Here is a 26,208-nt window from a genome sequence, read left to right as displayed (position 1 = left end):
ATTCACCAAAGTGCACATGAAGTGGATGTAAGCAATTATAGGCAACTGTACGGCCTTCAATAATGAGAAGAAAAAAATCATACCGTATAGTAGGCTATATATACCTATGTAACATTTTTTGTTGCTGTCCTAGCAAAGCAACGTGTTCCTGAATAATTAAATTTTTAAACAAAAAACAATTGTTTACCACAACTTTTTTTATAACATGGAGAACTAATTTAATTCTGGAAAAGTCTTATACCTTTTTGCAATTTCTGATTCCTATATATCATTTTTTGTGGCAATCCTAGCACAAACATGGTTTTATAAGTACATAGTGTGTTTGTTTCATATCTTCGTGTCATGCATAACAACTGTGCAAAATTTCATCGACTTTCAATCCCTAACTTGAAAGTTTTGCTTTAAAAAGTAGTATTTCTCGAAATGTGTGATGTTTTAACAACAAGTTAGTTTTTTTCAAAGAGACAAATATAGATCCTGCATCCTCGATACGTGATCCTGATTAGGATATTCGTACAGCCTTAATACATTTTGTTTTATTTGATTATTTTTAGAATTTTGATATGGACAAAACGAATTAAAACATGCCCCTAAAGGTGACTGGGAAATAGAAATATATGTGCTTTGGTCTTCTTCCGACCGGCATTAAAACCCTTTCCAAAGTATGCGTGCGTTTTGCTGTGCTTGATGTACAAGTACGCAGCCATGTCCAGTCAGTTTAATCCGACGATAGTGTAAAAAAGGTACCAAGTCTATGCACGCTAAGAGCCCTTACAACAACTCGGCGAGGGTCCATAGGTAGCCTGTTGCAAGGCAACTTTTCGGTCCTTATCTAATATGCCCCCATTTTCCAGTGACCGTCCAAATTTCTCAACCTTCAGCCTGAGCGGCCTTTTAAGTATCTACATATTGTAAATAAGAATTGAATGCTTCTTTTTATCATCTTATAGAGTTATGAAGCGTTCGTCAAAGCACATTTTGTATGAAGCGCAAAAGCGCTTCTCATTTAAAATGTGCGTACGACCAACATTTTACAACCCTATAAAATTATAAAAAAAAGCATTCAATTTTTATAATTTCATTTTAATGCTACAACCATGAATTAAAGAGTTATATCAAGCTTTTCGTTTGTTTTTCAATGCAATATTTTAACATTGTCACAGATAGTATGTGCAGTCATAACTGTCGTATTTTATACTTTGGTATGCAGTTATATTAGTATTGGCACACCTCATTTTCATGGAGATTATTTAGGCCTGTCCCTCAGTAATGGTCTACTGACTTTCAAACTTTTGCTGAGTTTACATGTATCAGTTTGTGATTAGGTTAGTTTATGAGGAACCACTAGTGGTAGGTCAATGCTATTTGGTATGCAGTTGTATAAGCATTGGCATATCTCAGTTCCATGAAGGTTATATGGCCATGTACCTTCAGTCATGGTTCATTGATAATACTTTGCATAACTCACATGTTTAAGTATTGTTATTTTAATTTCAACTTTTGCATTTTACCATCAAAATAAGAAAAGGCGAGACATATCTCTGTGTTAACAGTTTTTTTTTTTTTATTTATTTTAACTTCAAATAAAATTTTCCTTTGTACTAGACCAAGTGTTCTGAGTCAGAAAAGAAACAGTCTGAAGAAATACAGGTTCCCTAACATAGACAAATTTGTATCGAATTAACCAGGCTTTGATCCACACGTTAAGCTTGCTGATATATTTTCAATGGAGGCGGTATAAGAGCCATGATTTGGCCCCTGAAATTGCAAAAATAATAAACTATCTCAAGCTTAAGTTGTTTTTATTGATAATAAAACAAGCTGAGCAGGTTAATATAATCTGGACAATTTAGTGATGAAAAGTCACTTGTGGTGTCACTGTGATGTCGTAAGCATGTCGAAATTAACGTATTTGACCTAAAATGGCCATTTTATGCATATTTTTGTCAAAATATATATGAGTAACAGCTTTACTCCAAAATTTATTTTACAAATATTAAACATCTTTGTAAAAAAAATTTGGTAGCAACATATTTTTTTTTTAATTTATATTTAAGTATTCATAACAAATTCTCGCACATACGAATATTTTGACAGTTTTTTCTGCTTTGCACTAAACGTAAGACACCATTAAAAAAATATAAATATTGATATCCGACAAACCAAATCAAACCAATGCCTTTTATGGCGAAGTATACGTAATTGCACGCCTCTAGCGGTATTTGGGATAAAAAACGTGCGTCGTTAGTTACGCGAGTATTTTCCCAACTCCAACAAAGGAAAAATGGACACATGAAAGAGAAATGACTTCGTGCGGTCTATCACAAATCCAGACAAGTATTCCTGTGCTATCTCAAAACTTCAAAGAAATTATATACGTATACCAATATGGCAATAAAAACAATACTCAAAGATCTAATTACAGTGTTGAATTGATAACATTTTAGAACATTTACTATTAAGTTTATATAAAGGATTGAAAAGTTTACCCGGATCGTATATAAATTTCCGGGCTCGGTAAACAAAATCTCGGCACGATTTAAGGCTTGACATAGAGATACCTGTCAATTTATGAAGACGTGTAAATGTATTTTGGTTATTTGTGTCGTTTAGTTGCTTTATACACGATGACGTTTACTCAACATCAACTTTTACTATATTTGTTTGTGAACTAGCATGTTAATGATACATGAACAACTTCAAAAATATAGAGCAACTGCAACGTACAAAATATGCGGTATTGTCTTGGACTGGTCCAAGGTTGGGTGTTTTGATTTTTTGATTTTTTGTTGTCAAAAATTCACAAAGCCAGTCTTGATATACACTACATGTATGAGATAATCTATTAATTTGGCGGTTTCCTAAAAACTTTATTAAAACGCAGTTTTCTCAATTTAAACATTTAAGATAGCTAAATGACGATAGATTATCACATTGTTTATATTTATATTGATAAAAACTGTGTGTTATTCAGTTATGATAGGTTTTGGTTCTCCAGTTTGGGAAGAATCCCCAAAAAATTATTAGATATCTCCCCATTTGAATGTTTTAAAATTTGTCACGTATTCCATCGGCATGTGTCATACTAACTTTGTTATAGACATCGGTAATAACTATTTTTGTTTTTGGTAATACTGAATAAAAAAGTATATATAGTTTGGGTTTTAATCAGAACGCATACTATAATGGCAACAGACAAAGAATATGTTTGCTATATCACCTAATATGTCTCATCGGATTGCTGTCTCATTGACGCGTGTCTCACGCTCTGTTTTGATAATGATCCATTCAATTAAGCATTTTTTGGATAAATTTCTGGCTTGTTCAACTGTAAGTCTTGTGAACTATTTACATATTTAATTGAATTCATTATATGGTCGTTCAAACCACAAATACTTACATGTACTTTATCTACAAATGATGTACATGTACCAGTATACCGAATATTGAGGAATTGATTGAAAGAAGAATACAGAACACAAATTCAAAAACAATTCTGCATTCCTATAGATATACAGCAAATAATAAAAAAAGATATGAAGCTGAGAAGTTAACTGGTCTGATATTGTAATATACAAGGTAAATTATATAAAGATTTTTTGTCACACAATTTTGAAAAGAACTGTTTGCATGATATCTTATACAATGAATGAACAATCTTTGGAATATATAAAAATAAAAAGATGTGGTATGATTGCCAATGAGACAACTCTTCACAAAAGACCAAATGACACAGACATTAACAACTATAGGTCACCGTGCAGCCTTGTTTTCTTTTTCTTTTCTCTGCTTGGTTTGAATTATGTTTTGTACATGTATACTGCAGTTACTTTAGAAAAGGATATTGGAATTGTTTAATTTGGGAATGTTGGTACCATATATGGTAATTGTATGAGCATGTCCCTCATTGTTTAATAGACCCATAGGACCTATTGTCAACATTTGTCATTTATTGTTTTTTTAAAAGTATGTTGAATGAAAGGAGATGTGTGGTCAAATTCATAAGTCATTGTGACAGCCAGAACACATATAAACAACTGAGTCATTAAGGGCAAGATATGGGTTGAATAAATGTTAACTACACATTGTGTCTCGCTGTTTAAAAACCTCACTGAAAACCATCTTGATACTAATAACTCAAATTAGATGACAGATAATGGGTGATTAAAACCAAACTGATACATGTACATTTGGAATTATTTTGATGAGCCTATAATATATATATCGAATATTTGATTACGAAATTGAAAATCAATTGTATATATGGTATAAAGCTATGTGAATAAAAGGAGATGAGATAATACTTAAAACGGGAATATTCATTAGGGAGACAGCAACCCAACAACACAAATATGTACAAATTACCATACATGCATTTAGACAGCTATGGTCACAGCAATAACACTGAAATATCTAGAGACTTCTTATTTGTATTTTAGTCATTAGTTAACGCTTGGATCATGAGCACTTTTAATACTTTTAAGAATAAACAAATAACGAACAAATAAACAAATAATGATTTATCAATTTTTACTCATAAACTGCTTAGGAAAATAAATACTCAATAGTTGAAAAACTCTCGAACACCTTGAATCAAGGATTGGGAAAAGTACAAAAGGAAATTATTAAGATCCATAGATAGATGGCTTTATTTAAAAATTTGATTAGTTGGCAAAGACCGAAATCAGTCAAAAGTTCAAATGTTTGAACATTTTTTAGACCTTTCAGACACCCTTTTCCTGTTAACACAGCCGGATCAAAACTACATATTAAAAGATTTGTATTTAGTTATTTTCTGACAATGTCTTTAGGAGTAAGATCGAATACGTGTTTGGCTAGGAGTCAGAATAAAGTGTATATATTTGCCACTGGACATACAACAATAAGAATCATTAACATATAGTCGTCCTGAATATGCATGTTATACTTGTCGTTGGACATTATGCAGCCATGCAATTAGGTACTTAGGTTGGCTTTTCCTATTTAGATAAATGTAATATGACTGCAAGAATTACTTTTGTCAAATGCGAATAATTTATGATAAATTGCATTCCAGAAAAAGGTCGGAGTTTATAAGTAAAAAGATATTAATAAGTGTGTTTCATCTGATGAGTGTGTGATTTTTTTTTCAAAATATACTTAGTATAACATATAATATTAATTTCTGTTTTAATATAACTGATAAATTACTGTCATAAAACATTAGATTGTATATTACTGGTGATGAAATTGCTGCTGACCTAAGAGTGCTGAAGACCACTATTAATAGCAATGGCGTTAAAAAACCCATTCGTTCTAAAATGGTTGCCGAGAAATTGCTGACAGCAAAATAGAAAGGGGACATTTATTTGGAAAAAAATCCGATATTGTTTTTGGAAGCTTGTTAAAAATTAAGAGCCAGCACTATGATCGTTTTAGCGCAGTTTACACAAGAAAGCAACATCAGAATATGGAGAAAGTTTACAAACGCTTGAAAATAAGGGATGTCAACACTAAGTGCACTTCGCTAAGACGAAACAAAATCCAGTCAGTAGAATGTCATAATTATTTCTCGTTTATCGTTTTTTATATAGATTAGACCGTTGGTTTTCCCGTTTGAATGGTTTTACACTAGTATTTTTTGGGGTCCTTTATAGCTTACTGTTCAAGGCTTCGTGTTGAAGACCGTACTTTGACCTATGATGGTTTACTTTTTTAAATTTTGACTTGGATGGAAAGTTGTCTAATTGGCACTCATACCACATCTTCTTATATCTATTAGGAAATTTACAAACTCTGACAGGGCAAAAAAAAAAAAGAGAATGATAAAAAACATTCAGATTCCGTCCATTCTGACATAAACTATGTTCACGAAATTTACAAATTCAAACAAACCATTTTAAGAAAACCCATGGCTCTACAATAAAAGAAAGGTCAGTGCTTCGATGACGATAAATCAAGAAACGGGCTTCAAACGTAAACAAATTATAAACATAACCTGTATTATTCACACGGCAGTAGAAACTGGAAAAAAACGAGATCTTAAAACCATTTTTACTTTCGATACATTATTGTTTACGGTTGAATATTCGAGGAAGGGTGTGTGTTAGTGCTTTCAGTTGGACATGATTTACAAGTACAGATGACGAAAAAAAAAATTCCAAAGGGGAGACAAAAACGACTGACAGACAATTAACATTTAGGGGAAGGGGTATACTACTCACATAGGCGTCGGACAAGGACCGGGGGTATTTGCATTGGTATAAGGCTTTATTATAACAAGTATATAAGTATATAAACAAAATCAAATTGTTGCTTAATTTCTTTGTTTGAATAAAGGGAGATGTGGGATATGCAATAAGGCAGCTACTGGCTAGTTCACGACACACAAAACCAAAGACGCCTAGAAAACACGTGACTAATGGAAGATTGACGATCATTTTTTAACCGCTAATTTGTATCTTAAGTTAAGATTTGTAAGTCACTTGAATTAGAAATAAAAAACAAAGGATACGGGGTATCCTACCATGACACAAAATCAGTACATGCACAGCAAAAAAAAAAAAAGAAAAAAAAGAAGAGGAACAGCGCTTTTATTGCTATTCTTCATCTCAAAGTCAAAGTGAGGCCTTAAACACGGAACAAAACAAACTCTCACCTCACTGCAAGTTTACGACGGCCCCTAGCACCGGTTTGAGCGGAATCCTTTGCAAAATGATTCGGATATGAGACTCTGTAAGATGTACCACCATCAAATCGGGCCCGGTCAAAAAAGTATGAATTCATTCTAAAACTGAGGGCATATTTTGCATGTTTCTCAGATATGAAGTACTTTGATGTATGGAAAGTTCCGGTTACCAGTACGGTCTGTTGTATAAATAACGGTATATTGATCCTGCCACCATCCCCCCCCCCCCTAAAATGTTAGGAAGTGAAAACTTTAACACGGATAGGAATGGGGGCCAAGAATATAGGTTGTGTGCGTCTTATTAAAACTCTAGTACAAAAAATTGAGAAAATGATGTGGCACACAGATCAAGAGAAGCCAGCTCAAGAATATATACACCACAACTTTAAATTAAAAATACAGAAGACCATACATATCAAGTACGGGGAGAATTGCTACGGCCTCCACACAGCATGAGAGACAAATTCCGTTAAAATAATAGAAAAACAAAGGATATTGGGTATTCATCCATGACACAAAATCTGTACATGCACAGCTAAAAACACACAAAAAGCAAAGGAACAGCGAGGCCTTCAACACGGAGCAACTAAAATAACTCTCATCTCACTGTAAGTATTAAATATATAAAAAAAAACATACATCACATGTTCAAAACAATAGTCAGATTTTAATAGTAACACATTTCAATTTTCTACATGTAGTACATATTCGTTTTAAGCCTTTACACTTCTTGCATTTCAGTAGAAAAAGTCCAAGCATTATGAAATAAGGAGATGTGGTATAATTGTCAATGCGACAACTTTACATAGATACGTTTGAGATCTTCCCATTAACATTCAAATATTAGCTGTTATTCAGAAAAATATTGGCCACCAAATGCCTAATTAAATAAAACATCACCATATACGCTAAATATGTGTTCTCCTCCCGAGACAATATGACGGGGGAACATTGATTTGCCATTGTTCGTCCGTCCGATCGTCCGTCCCGCACAGGATATGTGGTTTATACAGATAATTCCTTATGACTATAGTTTTCAAGCTAGAACTCCTATAGTATGTACATAGTGTTATTACATATACTAAAGATGTGCATATTGTCAGTATTGTTGTCTTTCAAACACAACCATTTTACATTCAACATCAACATTTACTAAATCCAATTGTGTAAGCCCATATTCATGCATACAGCGGTCCACCTTTGTCTAGTTTGGTTAGGATTAGGTTGAAATTAGACAGGAATCCAACAATATATAATGTCAAAATCTACCGTTTCCCTTTAAAAAAAAAAACATGAGTCGATACACTACATGTATGTCGAGCATTGAATATCAACTCGAGTTTTAAAACCATTCTATGTTGATTTCTCGGGACTATAAAATATTGAATTTATAAAATATAATTGACGAAGTAAAACCTGCCGTTGTTGTTTTCGATATTGAGACTTTCGGATTTGGTAAGTTAGAATATAGGAGCAGCCCAGATATTTCGACACCCCATTTTTAGTCCAACACCTCATTGGTTTGACACCACGATAGACTGACACCACATTAGTCTGACATAGGAATATTTCTTAATAAAGTAATGTTTGTTATATGTTTTAAAACAGTACAAACAGATATTTGCTATTTTTTCTCTTCAGAAAATGTAATTAAAATTTGCAATGAAACTAGTTTAAACTGCGTCACAATGGAAGCTTGTAATTATAGTTTCTTTTAAGTTTGACAGTTTAATCGGATGCATGTCTCTACCACACACATCACGCGAAGCGTAATATTTTTTAGAAATAGTTTAGAAAATGACGTCACATATACATGTATGCATCTGATACTTTGCATTTATCATAATTGTACAGTTTTAATGATTCGAACTATGAAAACTCTATCAAGCAGATAATTTTAATTGTTAAATATACTGAAAACTTGTTCACTGTTTATGCACGAAAAATTATTTCCAATTTAAACAAAAACGTATAACTTCTTCAGCTGTTGTGTAAACACCAGCAAAAAAATTAACCAAAGAGAAATGTTACACCTTTTTTTACAAAGACTTTGAAACGACTATTATACACCAATCAATCAAATCTAGAATTAATTGTAGGAAATATCTGGAAAAAGTTTTAAATGTTGAAAGGTTTTGATTTACTTTCAATTCTTATATTATGTTTTACCAGGCTTCAACTTAAGAAGAAATTGCATTTCAAATCTACTATGCAAAACATATCTTACGACTTCTATGATATCTATGATAATTGTCTAATGTTGTTTCTGTTCTTTTTGTTTACTTGTATAGAGATATTTAAGGATTTTTAATTCTAATAAACATCACAGATCTTCACGTCTATATGAAAATAAGAAGATGTGGTATAATTGCCAATAAGACAACTCTCCAACAGACACCAATTGACGTTGAAGTTAACAACAATATGTCCCCTTACGGCCTTCAACAATTAGCAAAACCCGCGTAATAAGCTACTTTATACTTTATATTAACTGACTGGACCTAACCGAGACAAAGATATCTTCCTCTTTAAATAAACATACAATGTACTAATCAAAAGAGGGACGCTGTCTTTTGTGGGAACAGGTGATACATTTTCTCATGATAGGTTGTTGTATTAATGCTAAAGCAGCAGAATTCCATCACCAACGTATAACTGAACCTACAACACACGGTGTTAAGTTTCATCGAATTTCGTACATAAATTACTTCTTGGATACAGGTCAAAGGGGATGCACCCTTAGAAAATACTTTTGAGAAGTTTCATGCCGACAATTTTATCTTTTCGATTTTAGGAGGACGTCGGGTACGCTTCCATATGAATCCGTCTGAAACTTTGCTGCCTTTACAATTATAAATATGAATATATTGTCAGTGCACAAGACGGGTACGTTATTCGGGTATTCCTCAATCGATAAGATGTATAAAATTGATATAGATTATATTATATCACTGTATCAAGTGTGATACGATATATATTCACTCGAAACAGTTAAATTTTCATATGTAAAACGCGAGGCTCGCCGAGCGTTTTAAATATTCAAAATTTAACTACCGAGAGTGGATAAATATCGTATTGCACAAGATTTGGTGTCGGAATCTGTTTCTCTAATAAATTTTTGAACAACAAGCTGACAAACTGAATCCTTCTTTTCGAATGATTTGCAACAAGATGTGTTCTTTCTATATGACGTCATCATGAATGCTCAGCATTGTTTCATGACGTCACAATCAGAAATTCAGAGGAAAGCAAGAAAATTTAACGTCATAATCAAATTTTGGCCAATGAAGAAATGAGATCAAACGAACCACACGTCAATCATTTGTCGATAAGATGAAAATAATCAACAGGTAAGGAAAAGGATAAATCGTGTAAAATATAGAGAAATGGTTAACTAGAACACATGTAGCTATCCTCTTCTACTTTGATTCACTTTTTTAAAGGGGAGATAAAATATAATATAAATGACATCATTTGAAGAACACCAGTTTAGTTTGTCTATATGCGCACCAATTATTAAAAATAGAGTTACATTAGCGTAAAACAGTTGTCTTGATGTGTTCTGTCTTAATTTTGCTCTTTTTTAAACAGTGGGTCAATTGGTTCAATGATTATTTTCTGTAAAGTAATACTCTTCTGTGGTTATCCCGTTCACCGTGAGGAATCTATTGACTATTATAGTTTACCAAAAAATAGTTCTGGAAAATAGTGATAAGGGAAAAAATATCTAAACAGAAGGGTTAAATCATACTTTTCCTCTAATTGACAAACAATGTGATCATAAGGTTATAGGAGTAATGTATAAATCCGTAGGTTTGTTTTGTTTGTTTTTTTGTTTTTGCTACTGAAAACACTGATTTATGAAGCTAGAACAGAGCAGTTAAAGAAAGAACCAATAAGACAATCAAATAATATTAAGCAGACACTGACAGCTTTTCTTGCAAAAGACATTAATAATTTTACAGAATGAACCGGACAGTCTTACTTGCACAAAAGTATAAGACGTCGCGTACGGTGTTGGTGTTATTTTTGTTAACATTAATTTGACGTATTTTTCAACGTCGTAGTTCATTCATTTCGTGTAGATAAAATAATGTTTAAAGTATTGTGACATTGTGGTTTTTAAGTATTGTGCCATTGTGGTTTTTAAGTATTGTGCCATTGTGGTTTTTAAATATTGTGCCATTGTTGTTTTCAGTATTGTGCCATTGTGGTTTTAAGTATTGTGTCATTGTGGTTTTTAAGTATTGTGCCATTGTGGTTTTTAAGTATTGTGCCATTGTGATTTTTAAGTATTGTGCGATTGCGGTTGTTTTAATTGCTGAGCAACTTTTCAAAACTATCTGTTTAAGTTAACGGATAAAGTAATTAACTTTAATTAGATTCGATAAAACTCTTTTGAGTAATTGTTTCCAAAACAAAACTAGTATTTTTTGTGCTATAATTTCAATTTTTTCCCTCCAAAACTGTTTTATGATTTATCATACTTTTAACTAAAAAGTAAAAAACGAGGTTCTGTGATATTTTGACTAGACACAAACAAACAGATCGTGTTTATTTTCTTTTTAATATTTTCCTTCGAAACTTCTACATATTTTTTTACATATACTTAAAAAGACATCTTTTCACGTTAAAATAAATTTTCAGATCGTAAAAATGACCTCAAATGCCTATTGATATTCATTAGACACTTAACAAATACGCCGAAAACGTCAAAAACGGCAAGTGTGACAGTTCAACGGAATTGATAAAATGAACAATATAGGACATAATCTAAACAACATGTACTAATGGAAGACATAGAAATTTTTATATGTATTGTATAATTTTGACACAAAAGGAGGATAACCTTAAAGTAGAAGTTAGTGATCTGATGGTAAATTTAATTTTAAATTGAAATTTTTGAACATGCATTTAAACGAAGAATTATCAGCAATGAACGTTCAACTTATTTAGTAAAATTATACATTTCAGGGATTTATTTGAACCCATTTTTGACTATATGTCGAAAATATTAACGACATAGTCAGCGAATATTTTTGTCTAGTCATAATGTCACACCATTATCCGTTTATCTGTTCATATATTAAATATCAAACATGGACTAAAATATTCATGAATATGTCTCTTGGAGATATTATATATCTGACAAAATAATATATATATTTCTTTCTTGGCCTAAAATTAATAGTTTTAAAAAGTTGCTCAGCAATTAAAACAACCACAATGACACAATATTTTGAACATTATTTTATCTACACGAATTGAAAGAATGCGACATTGAAAAATAACGTCAAATTAACGGTTACCAAAGCTAACACACACACCGTACTCGATGTCTTATGATTTTCCAGGATTTCAAAGTTGAAAACTATACATTGGCAATAGTGACAAGCCACAAATTGCCTCATAGTGATATACCGACACGCAAAAAAAACTACGTCAGACTCTACAACGAACGATTAAAAAAAGATTGAAAATAGAAACAGAACAAGAATTTAGTGTAAAACAATATCGTTGTCCTTTGTTTTAATATACAACCGCGTTGGTGGTGTCGTTTTCTCGTGCTCGTCTCGCGTATTACAGAAGGACGTGAGGTCGATCCCAGGTCAGTTCAAACAAACGACGTTGATATTTACTACTTCTCCATCTGATTGAAATACAGATCATGTGTCCACACTTAGCTTACAAGGATCTGACAATACTCTGTTCTAGGTTCTGTTTTAACATCTTTCGTGATCCTTTGGTTTTGTGGTAATCTTACACGTCTTAACCAGTTCGGAGGCAGACAGTTCATATGGAGATGTAATAAATGCCTAACAGAAAGTTTAACGGAGAGTTGTCAGATCCTTCTAAGCGAAGCTACTCCTATGCTAATTCAGAAAACATTTGTAAGGAAGAGAAAAGACTTGTGGACTGAGAGTGGCAATAGTTAGACTAGTGTCAAGCTATCCAGCAATATATATCCTGCAATTCTCTTTATAAAAAGCTATCCTGTAATTCGTCATCTTTCAGAGTTTGGAAAACTAATTCAGGGACAATTTTTTTTTTTTAAATGATTGTTTTTGAATTTGTTGGAAAAAAATACTAAAAAAAAAAATCAAAGATTTTTATATCCTGATAACAGAATTTATAATTTGTGTTTGCAGACTTCTAACTCACGTTGACGGTTTTGTAACTAGCATTTACAATATACATATTGATATATATTAAGTCCATGATGTGATTCGTATTACAATGTATTACATTAAAAAAAGGAGATGTAGTATGATTGCCAATGAGACAACTATCCACCAAAGTTCAAATGCAGAGGATATAAGCAATTATAGGCAACCGTACGGCCTTCAACAATGAGAAAACCCCATACCATATAGTCGGCTATAAAAGGCCCCGATATGAAAAATATGAACAATTCAACTGAGAAGACTAACGGCCTATTTTATAACAAAACAATTTACGAAAAACAAATATGATCTACATGAACCAACGACAACCACTGAACTACATGCTCCTGACTTGGGGGAGGCACCTACAGAATGTGGCGGGGTTACAGATATTTGAGAGTGCTCATTCTTCTCCCTAACCTTGGACAGTGGTGTTACAGCACAACATTAAAAGAAACTATAACAATCAGTTGATAAAGGGCTTAACTACAACTCAGCAGATAGATACAAAGCAGAAAAACAACTTACAAAAACAAAGACCGGACGTGGCAGGGTATGTATACATCCCTTACAACAAAAAAGACAAAGTACAGATCTGAGAGTACTGGCAGTTACTGACAGCTAGTTCAAAGCCAATCAAAACTAATAAAAAATCATGTATGTAAGACTAACATATCAATCAGTACACATCCAACATCCAATGGATTAACTGTAAAGACGTCATTAACAATGTCATAATATAGATATCGACATATTGTACCTTGAAAGTGCATATGTGTATAACAATAATATTTAGTATGGTTTTAATTTACTGATAACAAAATCAATATGTATACCAATAACACAATACCCAAAGATCTAATTTCAGTGTTGAATTGGTTACCTTTTAAATTAAGTTTATCTAAAGGACTGTCATTTTGCATAGTTTCTTTTGTTACCTATTCTGACATCGGACTCTGACTTCTTTTAAACTGAGTTTTACTGTGCGTATTGCTATGTGTTTCTTTATTCTACATTGGCTAGAGGTATAGGGGGAGGGTTGAGATCTCACAAAACATGTTTAACTCCGCCGCATTTTTGCGCCTGTCCCAAGTCAGGAGCCTCTGGCCTTTGTTAGTCTTGAATGAATTTTTAATTTTAGTTCCTTTATATGTTTTGGAGTTTAGTGTGACGTCCATTTTCACTGAACCAGTACACAATTTTATTTAGGGACCAGCTAAGGACCACCTCCGGGTGCGGGATTTTCTCGCTGCGTTGAAGACCCTGGTTGAAATAAGTTTTCTATAGGTGCAGCCAAACTTGCAAACTCAATTTTTGTATCTATGGAAGAATTTCGTAACGGTTTTAAGTAATTTGTTGTAATGAAATCGCTGACTTAATGATTTACCAGTAATACATATATTACGGTTATCGTACTCTCCGCAGGCATGTGCCAAAAATTCTTTTAACTGGAGTGCATGTTTTATTCCTTGGCGGTGTCTATGCGTTCATGAAACTTTCTCATCTAGACTTTTTGTGTGTTATGTTCTTAAAATGAATCAATACTATAAATATGGAGAGTCAAGTGTACTTATATTCGTCATTTGAACTTTGGTGGATATTTGTCTCATTGGCAATCATACCACGTCTCCTTATTTTGATAAATATTGTTATTTATCATTCGTTTATGCACCTTTAATTTTTACATTGATCAAAATTAAAAGAAGATGAAAAAGTAATGAACAAAATAGTATAACCATGTCTATTTCTCTCTCCCAATTGGAAACCCAAGTGCTAATCATGCGATAGGGAATTGTTGCCAGATCCTTGAAAGTCACTGTTTAATGCATTCACAACGTTCCTAGACGTAGACCTTTAGAGGTTGAAAAATCTATTGTCATTTTATCGTTGAAGGTTAATCCAGAAAAGCGCATCGGAACCACCAATTCAATAAAATGTTGTTTCTTTTTATTTTAAAGACTGCGTGTTGATCTCTAGATGTGTTATTGTTTTGTGTGTGTTGCTGGGTTGCTTTTTAATTATCATATACCAAACATCTCCTTATATTCGCAGAAAGAAGTAAACAGAGAATACAAATAAGTGGTGTTTGTTAATTAAAAATAAAGAACATTAATCGTATTTCAGTATCATAAGAAGCATTCGAGAAGAAAGTAAAACATGCAAAATCCCATGTTTACATGTATGTTGTCTTTGTAAATTGAACTTTTCTTCCTACAGCCTTATGATCTAGGGTAGAAAAAGTTCGACTCAGCATCGTGCTTTTACAAAACACGGTTCAAGTTACTTCAATATGAATGTTATCGTTCTGGTTTGTATGTAATATTTGCCACTGCAATTTAAACACCAACCAATGTATTCATTCTATTCAAACCATTTCTTTGCATGCACATCGCTCATTCTTGACACAGAGAAATCCTATGTTCAAAGGAGATGATCTAAAGCAGACATCTTTTAAGTTTAACAGGTTATGAATTTAAGTTTGCACCAGCTATTTTGACTTCTCTTTTTTTTAAGATTTTTACAAAGTTAAAAGTTTCAACTTTTGCATTTTTTTTTTAATTTACTTTTATTACAATAAATCTTAAAACTCTCCAAAGCACTTGTATATCCAAAAAAATAGACTATAATAAAATTGAGAATGGAAATGGGGAATGTGTCAAAGAGACAACAACCCGACCATAGAACAGACAACAGCAGAAGGTCACTAACAGGTCTTCAATGCAGCGAGAAATTCACGCACCCGGAGGCGTCTTTCAGCTGGCCCCTAAACAAATATATATACTAGTTCAGTGATAATGAACGCCATACTAAACTCCAAATTGTACACAAGGAACTAAAATTAAAAATAATACAAGACTAACAAAGGCTAGAGGCTCCTGACTTGGAACAGGCGCAAAAATGCGGCGGGGTTAAACATGTTTATGAGATCTCAACCCTCCCCCTATACCTCTAGCCAATGTAGAAAAGTAAACGCATAACAATACGCACATTAAAATTCTGTTCAAGAGAAGTCCGAGTCTGATGTCAGAAGATGTAACCAAAGAAAATAAACAAAATGACAATAATACATAAATAACAACAGACTACTAGCAGTTAACTAACATGCCAGCTCCAGACTTCAATTAAACTGATTTAAAGATTATGTCTTCATCATATGAATATCAGGCACAATCCTTCCCGTTAGGAAATAAATGTGTTTAGTGCCGATGCCAAGACCCTATAAGTACAAGGATTTTAAATGAATTTCTACTATTCATTATTTAAATCCTCGCCAGAATGTTTGAGACTGCACTTCAATGTAACGTAGAAACTGAAATGTATTTAAAAATATAAATAAAAATTTTATGGAAAAACTATTAATGAGACTCAATGCAACTCAATGAAAAGAAAATTAATCAAAACACAATTGGAAAGTAACATCTCTCTATTTTTAGAGGGCATCATGCAATCTTTAAAATCAGACAAGTGTCTATACAATTTGTCAAACCTTTAATTTTCCGAATTCTGTAAATGATGTGAAGAAAACCAAATTCTGTTTGATTGTTGGCTACATGTCTGTAATGGTTGACGGTTGATTGTTGTGTTTGGTGTTTTTAATGATTCACTATTAAACATATAAAACATCCAATATTACCTGTGTTGTCTTATCCAAGGGATCCATTCCACCTTCTGCAATTAGCCATTGTACGACCTTGAGATGTCCTCCAATAGCAGCCGCGTGTAATGCTGTGCATCCACTCTACAATAAAACAACACTCATATAAGTCTATGAATTATATAAGATCATAATCCAAGCAAGATCTGTAATATTAAAAAAATATGTATACTATTTTCTCTACTTTACTTCAAATCTTGTGTGATAAACTGGAACTTTTTTAGTAATAAATATAAATTGAATATCTATCACATAAATCACTGGTTCAAACTAAATCAAATGAACTTTCACACTTGTGTTTTTATTCCACATAAACAATAATATATAGTTCGAACAAGTGTTTGTTGTCCATCTAACCTGTCTGATTAGCAAATTGATTTTGTGTATACAGAGGATATACAATCACACTGAGGAGATAATAATTATGTAAGGGATATAAGCCTATAACAGAATGGACTGTCAGAGGCTTATATATTACTTAAAACATTGTTTAACTTGTCAAAGAAGGTGAAAAAGCATACAAAAAAAAAGTGTTTGTTAGATTTTTTTTTCATCAAGTGTGTAAATAGTTTTGGATAAACTTGATTAATATTATCCAACATGTTGGCCCCTTTAAACAGTAGCTCAACATAAAACAAAAGAAATAAAGTAAAGTACAGTTGAAGGTAAACTACATGTATAGGTACATGAAGACACAGTGCATGTGTATCATGCTTTTTGCGTACTCTAGGATTACATAATATATATTTTCCGTGAATACCTTCATATGCATTTGGTGTTTATAAATAGATAAAGACGACGATGAAAGTATTTTCTTGACGCAAACTACTTTTCGACAAGAAGATAGCAATGTTGAAGACAGTGATGATGTTGTTTCCAACTTTGAATTAAAATCAAATCTATATTCAGATATATCCAGTGCGGACAACGAGGATGTTTAGTAACGGCAGCTTATAATGGCAAGTTTAAAATATATCTTAAAATGTAGTCCACCTATTATTCTGATTCCTCCTATGTTTTTATTTCTTATTAGGCGAATGGGGAAAAATGAAAAACACACGAAGCTTGTAGACAGGTTCAAGGTGAAGAAAAAGGTTCAACAATATTGAATGCACCGCAGTCAATTTTATTTCAAATACAACACTATACAAAATCTAATGAAAAGCACAAATGAAGAGATAATAAGCGTGCAAGCAATTTAATTTTTTTCCTTGTTCTTCGGAATTTTCCCCTTTAATATTATTATATCAGTCAAGTTAAAAATTTAGGACCCCTTCTGTAGGACTGTGTATTACGAAATTTTCAAAGTGCAATAACATCATAACAGCAAAAATACTGAATAAAAGAGACGTGAAATTTTGTACATATACTAAAGGGAAATGTCTTTCACAGCAATAATATTTCATTGCATTTAATAGAATATGTGGATTTCGTGGCAACTGAAGCCAATATTTTTGCAGAGAATCCGCAGCTTTTATTACAGAGAATTTCGTTATAACATTTTAACTTGTTTGTCCATGTTGTGTGAGCGTTTATTGTTTACAAAAACACCCCGTATAACCCCGATACAAATGAATTCGAACGTTGACGCGTTCGAAGCGATAATCAGGACAACATTTGGGATGACAACAATTTCGAATGCCTTTCTAGAACTTGTTTAAATATATATCAATGTGTACATGAACATGGTAGCTTATCTAATCAATTATAAAGTTGTTGCAAGTTTCAGACTAATAACTACACGTTAAATTACTTCGTGCCTTCAAATGTTCCCTAGAACTCAGAATAAACACGATATCATACTAAATAAGTTTTCTCTTACTGTACCGTTCGTTTCACTAAATCTGTCGAGTTCGTTGCTCCCTTACAAATAATCACTGTACAATTCGTTGACAAAAACCGCCACAAATACATTTCTTTTTTAGGTATTCGAGATGGCATCAGCGACCCTTTTTCTGTGTTTTATTGTAAATTTATATCTGTAAACTTTGTCGAAATAGTAGACCATACAATTATCAGTCATCCAAAGCCAAACTTGAAATGTTTTAACCAGCGCACATCCGTCAACAACTTTTCTATTGAAGACTAGAAAGCTCAACGTTATTCCCAGCGCACATCCGTCAACAACTTTTCTATTGAAGACTAGAAAGCTCAACGTTATTCCAGATGAAATAAAGTTTTAAAAAATATATTACAGACAATAAAACTTCAATGCCTCTTACTTTTCACAATTTGAATCTCTTTCAAATGCAGATGTTGGTCCATCGCCTAAACGAAAGCGGCCAGGGAAGCTCGTTGAACATTGTTTGCCGAATGCATTAGATGACAGTCCAACTGTTTTTTTTTTGTTTTTGTTTTTTTTTTTTTTTTGTATAAAAATATGTAGATGTGGTATGATGGCCAATGAGACAACTATCCACCGGAGTAAAAATGAAGTGGTAATAAGCAATTACAGTCCATCGTACGGCATCAACAATGAGAAAAACCCATACCGTATAGTCGGCTATAAAAGGCCCCGATATAAAAAATGTGAAACAACTAAAACGAGAAAACTAACGGCCTAATTTATAACTAAACAATTAACGAAAAACAATTATGACAGACATAACCATTGTACTACAGGCTCTATACTTTGGACAGACACATAAAGAATGCGGCAGGGTTATACATGTGGGCCTTCAATCGTCTCCCTAACTTGGGACACTTGTGTAACAGCACAACATAAGAACAAACTGTACTCATCAGTTGCAATTGGCTTAACTCAAAATAACGGCACGAGACACACAAACATCTATCATAAAAACAATACACATAAAGTACCGAAATAAGAGTACTTGTAGTTACTGATAGGTATTCAAAGAAAATTACAACTAAAAGATAAGTCATGTTCTTCAAGAGTAGTGTATCAACCAATCAGTATATATCCAACGGATTTAGAGTAAAGACGTCATAGAAACGCATGAACTTGTGCAATGCCAAAATATAAGTAAACAGTATCGAGAGGTTGTACGATCTATTTAATTAGTTATGTTTTAATTTTTCAAAAACAAATTGAATGTTAGTACCGATAAAACAATATTTAAAGATTTTGCTACTGTTAAATTGATAACCTTTCCTTTTAGATTAGAATAAGTTTATCTTAAGGATCAAATAGTTTACATGGATCGTGTATAAACTTACGGGCTATTTAAACAACATCACAGTAAAAATTAGGATATGATATCTCGTTTTGAATAAGAATTCGACAGGTTAAGCCAAACTTTCTAACCAAATCTTTTTTTTTTATCTATGAAAGAATTTGGTAAATATAAAAATAAGAAGATGTGGTATGCTTGCCAATGAGACAACTCTGATAAAGTCTATTCTCATCTTGTGTTTTAACACCACTGTCTTAGTTTAAGTAGATTATTGACTTGCAAACATGTTTAACCTATACGCATTATGTACCAGTGACCCCACAGGGTGACTGGGGAATATAAATATGGTCATTTTGGTCTTCTTCTGACCGGCGGTAAAACCCTCGCCGAAGCGGGGCACCCGTTTAGCTGTGCGGGATGTACAAGTACGCAGCCACGTCTAGTCAGAATAGGGATGTTAGATCCGATGCTTCGTGTAGAGAAAGTGCCACGCTCTCTGCACTTTGAGAACCCTTGCAACAACTCTATGAGGAGTCCGTAGGTGGCCTGTTGCAAGGCAAAATTTTTGTCCCTATCTAATACTGTGGATTCATTATTTTCGTGAGTACCAATTTTCGTGGATTCAGGAAAACTTGCATGTTCATAGATATTTAATTTGGTGGTTTTGCCGACGTTTGCATTCAAGCCTATAGAAAATTTGTCATTCGTTGAACATTTAATTTCGTGGTTCACCTGTACCCACGAAATCAACGAAAATTGGTATCCAACTAATAATAATGAATCCACAGTATACCTTCAATTTATCCAGCGGCAGTCCAAACTTCCCCGCGTAATTCCGAACGGCCTCTATAACAGGACATACCTATTGTATGTCGTAATAATTCGTGCTTATCCTGAACATGCATGGAATATTTGCAAGTGGACGTTAAGCAACCAACACTCAACCATTACGTACCGGTGTCAGTGAAAAAGGGGGGTCCAGAAATTTTTCAGGGCAGTGTCACCAATACGAACTTTCAAAACGTTTCATTTGTTATTGGTAATTATAAAGACATGAAAGTAGCAACAAAGCAAATGAATAAGGTTAGGTAGATGATTGATGTTTTACCAAACCGTATTATGTACCGATGACCCAATGGTGACTGGGGAATATAAATATGGTCACTTTGGTCTTCTTTCGACCGGCAGTAAAACCCTTGCCGAAGTGGGGCGCCCCTTTTGGCTGTGTTGAGTGTCTAAGTTAGCAGCCACGTCCGGTCAGCTTTGGGACGTTCACTCCGATGCCTCGTGTAGAGAGTGTCATACCCTCTGCACGTAAAGAAGCATTGCAAATATTTCTTTGAGGGGCCCATAGGTGCCATTATGCATGGCTAAATTTTATTTTCAAATGCCAGTCTTAATTCCCCCCAACCATCATCACCACCACAACCAACACCATCTCATCCCGATCAACTCTTATCTGAGGACCTACATATTGTATCTATTGTTCACTAATAATGTACATGCATGAAAGATTTGCCATAGGCCATAGGACGCATTTAGTCAATTCTATCTTATTTTTTTGTTAAAAAAATATGCAGGAACCTGAGCTTTCTATTTTAACGCTAACATTCTTATCGTGCTGATAATTTTAAAAAGGCAAATGTTTGGATGTTTGGAAAGTCAAATTGTGTTTCTAAATGCTTGTAGTTGCTGACTTTGAAAATATTGAATTTGTATTTCACCACAAATACAATCACACTTTATTTTCGAATGATAGTTCACTCGGACTAAAGAATTCCGTCTAACAAAAATCATGAAATACTGAGTTTTTCAGGGTTCTAGATATCCGTCTCCTAAAGAACAAGGTCCATAACAATGCTAGGTCTATTAAGAGTCGTTAGTTCTTCAGATTGATGCTTATTTGTGGTTTTTCATAGGGTAAAACACATAAGAAGTCAACATTTGAATGAAATTCATATGGGTAGGTACAGATTTTACGATGCTTATAATAATCAGAACGAATGACAAATCAATTGGATTTTGGCATCACAGTAGCAAAACTGTAATGTTCGGGGCAATTAAGCATAACTTTATACCTTAAAGGTAAAAAAAACCCACTTAATTGAAGAAAGCAAACCAGTTAATATTGAGAATGATCTCTTCATTTTTACATCTCCACAACAAAGGAACCGAATTACTAATTAATGATGGCAATTAGTTACATGTTCATTGTATAAACATATCATTTAGCTTTAAGGTAAATCTATTGTATTTGTATTGCATGACCCCTTTGAATCCGCCTCTGAGATTCAGGCCAAGAGCCTATAATCCATTGGTTGTCTTTGATTGCTGTCTACCATGTTTTGCTTGTTTTCATTTCTTGCTGTGGTATCGATAAGTTCTCTTGTTTTATTTTTTTTAATTAGCTCACGTTTTTTCATCCTATATGGTCCTTTACGGTGTGGGATTTACTCATTGTTGAATGTCGTACAGTAAACGTTTTAAAAAATGCTATCAAATTGGCGGTCGGATGCGTCTATTGATCCGTATGATCAGCCCGTGATATTTGCATTTGTCGAGCAATTGTATTTCCCTACTAACTTAGACTTTCATATAGATAATGAAACTTCTTACATGTACAAAATATCTCCAAGAGTATTTCAATAATATAACGGATATTATATGTTGCTTTATATAAAAATAAGGAGATGTGGTATGATTACCAATGAGACAACTATCCACCAAAGTGGATGCATGTTATGCATGTTATGGTGGTAAATTGAATTTTTTAAACATGTATATTAGTTAAAAACATATGAGAGCATACTATAATACATGCAAAATAAATTTGACCAATGCAATATTGTCGCAACGAATCGTACAGTATAAGAAATTGTAATGATAAAGTACGGAAGCGTATAGGTATCTTTGTTTGTTGTAGTTGCTATTGACTTGTTGAGTTATATCATACTTATCGATATATTTTATGTCGACTTGTGTGGCGATACCGCAAAAAGTTATGAAAAATATTGCGAAATATTGTGTTATATCAAAACAATGCGATATAAAAAATATTGACTTGAAGTAGATGTCGATATATTAATGTCGATACAAATTATAATAGAATTTAATTATATCGATTAAAAGTGACAATCAATTTTGTAAATATATTTATCTCAATATTTCGAGAACAATACCGTAATATGTTTCTTATATTACGATGTATCGATATACTAGAAAAGGGTGAGATTCACTTGTTGTCGAGTATCGAGTTGCGAGTTACGAAAGTCGAGTTGCGAGTTAGGAAAGTCGAGTTGCGAGTTAGGAAAGTCGAGTTGCGAGTTACGAAAGTCGAGTTTCGAGTAACGAAAGTCGAGTTGCGAGTTACGAAGGCCGAGTTGCGACTTAGAAAAGTCGAGTTGCGAGTTAGGAAAGTCGAGTTACGAGTTAGGAAAGTCAAGTTGCGAGTTACAAAGGTCGAGTTGCGAGTTACAAAGGACGAGTTGCGAGTTACGAAGGTCGAGTTGCAAGTAACGAAAGTCGAGTTGCGTAAAAATGGGGAAACGAAACTATTTTAATTTTTTGGTGTATCTCTTTAACATTTTGGAATGATGACTGCTTATATAATTGTATACAGTAATGTTGATTATTTTTGTTGTTGTTCTGAGTCTCTTGTAAAAATAAAGTGGATTGCTTTCATAAGTGATACAAATCAGTATACTCTGGTTTATTGTAACAGTTATATATTATATTAATACTTGTATATTACAGTTGCATGTATATATAATTTTCATGCATTTATATATCATTCTATTCTATTATATTAATAATAGTGCAGTGCAAGTGCATGGTGGACACGTCACTCTTCTGTAATAATTCGATATTTCTAATAGAATGGATTTGAGTAGGCATTCGTATTTTCCCGCAAGAATGTTTAATCATCCATGCAGAGTTATCGTTCCTTAAGATTGCAAACGTTCTTGAGATATTCTTCCGCATGCGTGTGCATAGGTATTAAATTAAATGATTTTTCACTTATATGTAGATACATATAACAAAACATTTTAATATTATTAATGTATCTTCTTTAAAAAGTATTTGATGAGTATTCATTGAAGAAATGAATTTATAACAAGCGATAAGGAAGGTTAGTTTGCACTTAATGGATCGGTTAAAAACCCAAAACGAATATTACGTAATGGAAATCTAGGCGATAGCAATACACCGGAATGCCCTCACGGTCATTCGCTGTAAAAACTACAATTTTGCCATTTTACAGGTAAGATGAAGTTGGAAAGTTTAAAATGTTTATTGCTACATAGTGAATAAGAATTTGTTTTAAGTATCCCCCTGGGTATTTGGTAACTAATAAAACTGAGTCACCTAGGTTTAAAATTATATAGTTTTCACATGTTTGAGATTGTCTATTATGAGTTAGTAAAACTGTTTCCGTTAGTTTTCTAAGAATTGGATTGTTTCACATTTTTCATGTTGGGCCGTTTATAGCAGACTACAAGGAATGGGCTTTGAAGGCCGTACGGTTGTCTATGGTGGCTTTAATCCACTTCATTTGACCTTGATAGTGTCTCATTGCCAATCATACCACATCTCCCTATTTTTATATAGAGGAAATGATTCTGTAACTTTCTATGACCACACATATAGGTTATTCAGTGTAAATTAGTACATCCGACCCGTTGTTTTCAAGTTTTTGTGTTAGAACAAACTTTTGGTTTTACTATAGTGTATAGTGCTTTCTTTTAGTTTTTATGATCTTGTTGATTTATAACAGAACTGATCTTTAATTTCTAAAAATTTACGACAAAAGAGACGATTTTTCATTCCCTATTGTTAATTTTCCTTTTTTAGACGGCGATGTGCCTTTGGCTCCATCATACTGTGTTTATACATGTATATCCCAACTCGTTCGGTATGCCCGTGTGTGTAGTGATGTCATAGATTTTAACGAACGTAATCAATGCATCACTTATAAATTATTAAGTCAGGGATTTCGTTACCATAAATTACTTAAAACTTTTACTAAATTCTTTCATAGATACAAAGATTTGATTAGTAAATGTGGCTGTACATGTAGAAAACCTATTAAAAATGGTATTTCACATCCTAAATTTTACGGTAATATTGTACTTAAAGCGCGGAAACCACAATGTGATCCGTGTAAACTCATCGAACCTTTAAACAAACTTATTAGTAAGGGTTATCGTACCAATGTTGTAATTAGATCTCTGAATATAGTTTACATTGGCACTAATATCGATTTTGTCATTAGCAAATTAAAACATAACTAAATTTGTATTTTCTTTTCAAACGGGATGTATAGAGACACACACACGTTCATTTTTATCTATAAAGAAGTTACTCCTAACTACTTAGTATCCTACTACCTGTCGATACATTTATTTTTGGCATTGCACAAGTCATGTCTTCTTTGACTGTTCATGACGTTAAAATACTAAATCCCTGGGATGTGTTTGAGTTGATTTTAGTGTCTGATGCATGATTTTTTGTTATAAACTGTTTTGGCTTTTAACTAGCTGTCAGTAACTGCGAGAACTCTCAAATCGTACTTTCTTGTTAATTTGACCTGTTGATATTATTTGTAATGCTTTTTTGTTATTCAATGTTAACATTGATCTTGTCTAGATACCAGCTTTGATTATTTGGAATTACTACAAATTTTCACTTCTTCGTACTATGAACATCAAAATTATTTCATTTCTCCTTAAATACTGTTCTGGCACCTGTACAGGAAGTTTTATCTAGAACCAATTGTAAAGTTTTATTGTTGATATTCACCCCATATGTACCAAGTGTTAGATTAGTTTTATTGATATACAAGAAATGTCTTGGTATTCCTAAACGGAAGATTATACACACAAAAGAAGAAGTATACTTAACAACAAAATTATTTTCATTTACCTGTGTATAATATGACGCAGGTTTTTTCAAAAGTGATGATTTTCTAAAAATTGTTTAACATTTCACAACGGTATCATACTTTAACTTTGTTTTAACCTGTTTATTTACTTTTTACCTTAATTATTTATCCCTTATAATTTTTATTAACTATGTATTTGCATTCAGGCATCACATATCAAATTTATTCGTTCATTGTGTGTTAATTTGCGTTTTTTGATTGAGTTAAGCCTTCCAATTGATATTTTATAGTGTGTCTTTCTATGTTGTGATGTTATACTATTGTTTCAGAAAAGGGAGAAGGTTTGGTACCATTAAAACGTTTAATCCCGCTGCAAATGTTTGCACCTGTCCTAAGTCAGGAGTCTGATGTGCAGTGGTTGTCGTCTGTTTATGTAGTTCATACTTGTTTCTCGTTTCTTCTTTTTTTTTATAGATTAGACCGTTGGTTTTCCCGTTTGAATGGTTTTACACTAGTAATTTTTGGGGCCCTTTATAGCTTGCTGTTCGGTGTGAGCCTAGGCTCCGTGTTGAAGGCCGTACCTTAACCTATAATGGTTTCCTTTTATAAATTGTTACTTGGATGGAGAGTTGTCTCATTGGCACTCATACCACATCTTCCTATATCTATTTAACATTATCAGTGCATTATGGTTACGATGACTG

At 33.0% G+C, this 26,208-nt stretch overlaps 1 protein-coding gene across 7 annotated transcripts in view; it reads right to left on the bottom strand.

Moving 5' to 3' along the window:
• LOC127703064 (uncharacterized) overlaps positions 1 to 16,566 on the bottom strand; it is a 434,903-nt gene extending 418,337 nt beyond the window's left edge. For all 7 annotated transcript variants that reach the window (XM_052207446.1, XM_052207448.1, XM_052207449.1 and 4 more), the window contains exon 1: positions 16,466 to 16,566. In XM_052207446.1, the coding sequence (XP_052063406.1) occupies positions 16,466 to 16,492 (27 nt within the window). In that variant the 5' untranslated portion in view covers positions 16,493 to 16,566. The remainder of the gene's footprint in view (positions 1 to 16,465) is intronic.
• Between the last annotated feature and the right edge of the window lie 9,642 nt (positions 16,567 to 26,208).

The sequence above is a fragment of the Mytilus californianus genome, unplaced genomic scaffold (assembly GCF_021869535.1).
Source record: "Mytilus californianus isolate M0D057914Y unplaced genomic scaffold, xbMytCali1.0.p SCAF_5, whole genome shotgun sequence".
Lineage (NCBI taxonomy): Eukaryota > Metazoa > Mollusca > Bivalvia > Mytilida > Mytilidae > Mytilus > Mytilus californianus.
Note: the sequence above shows the minus strand (reverse complement) of the source record. Positions and strands in the feature narration are given on the sequence as shown.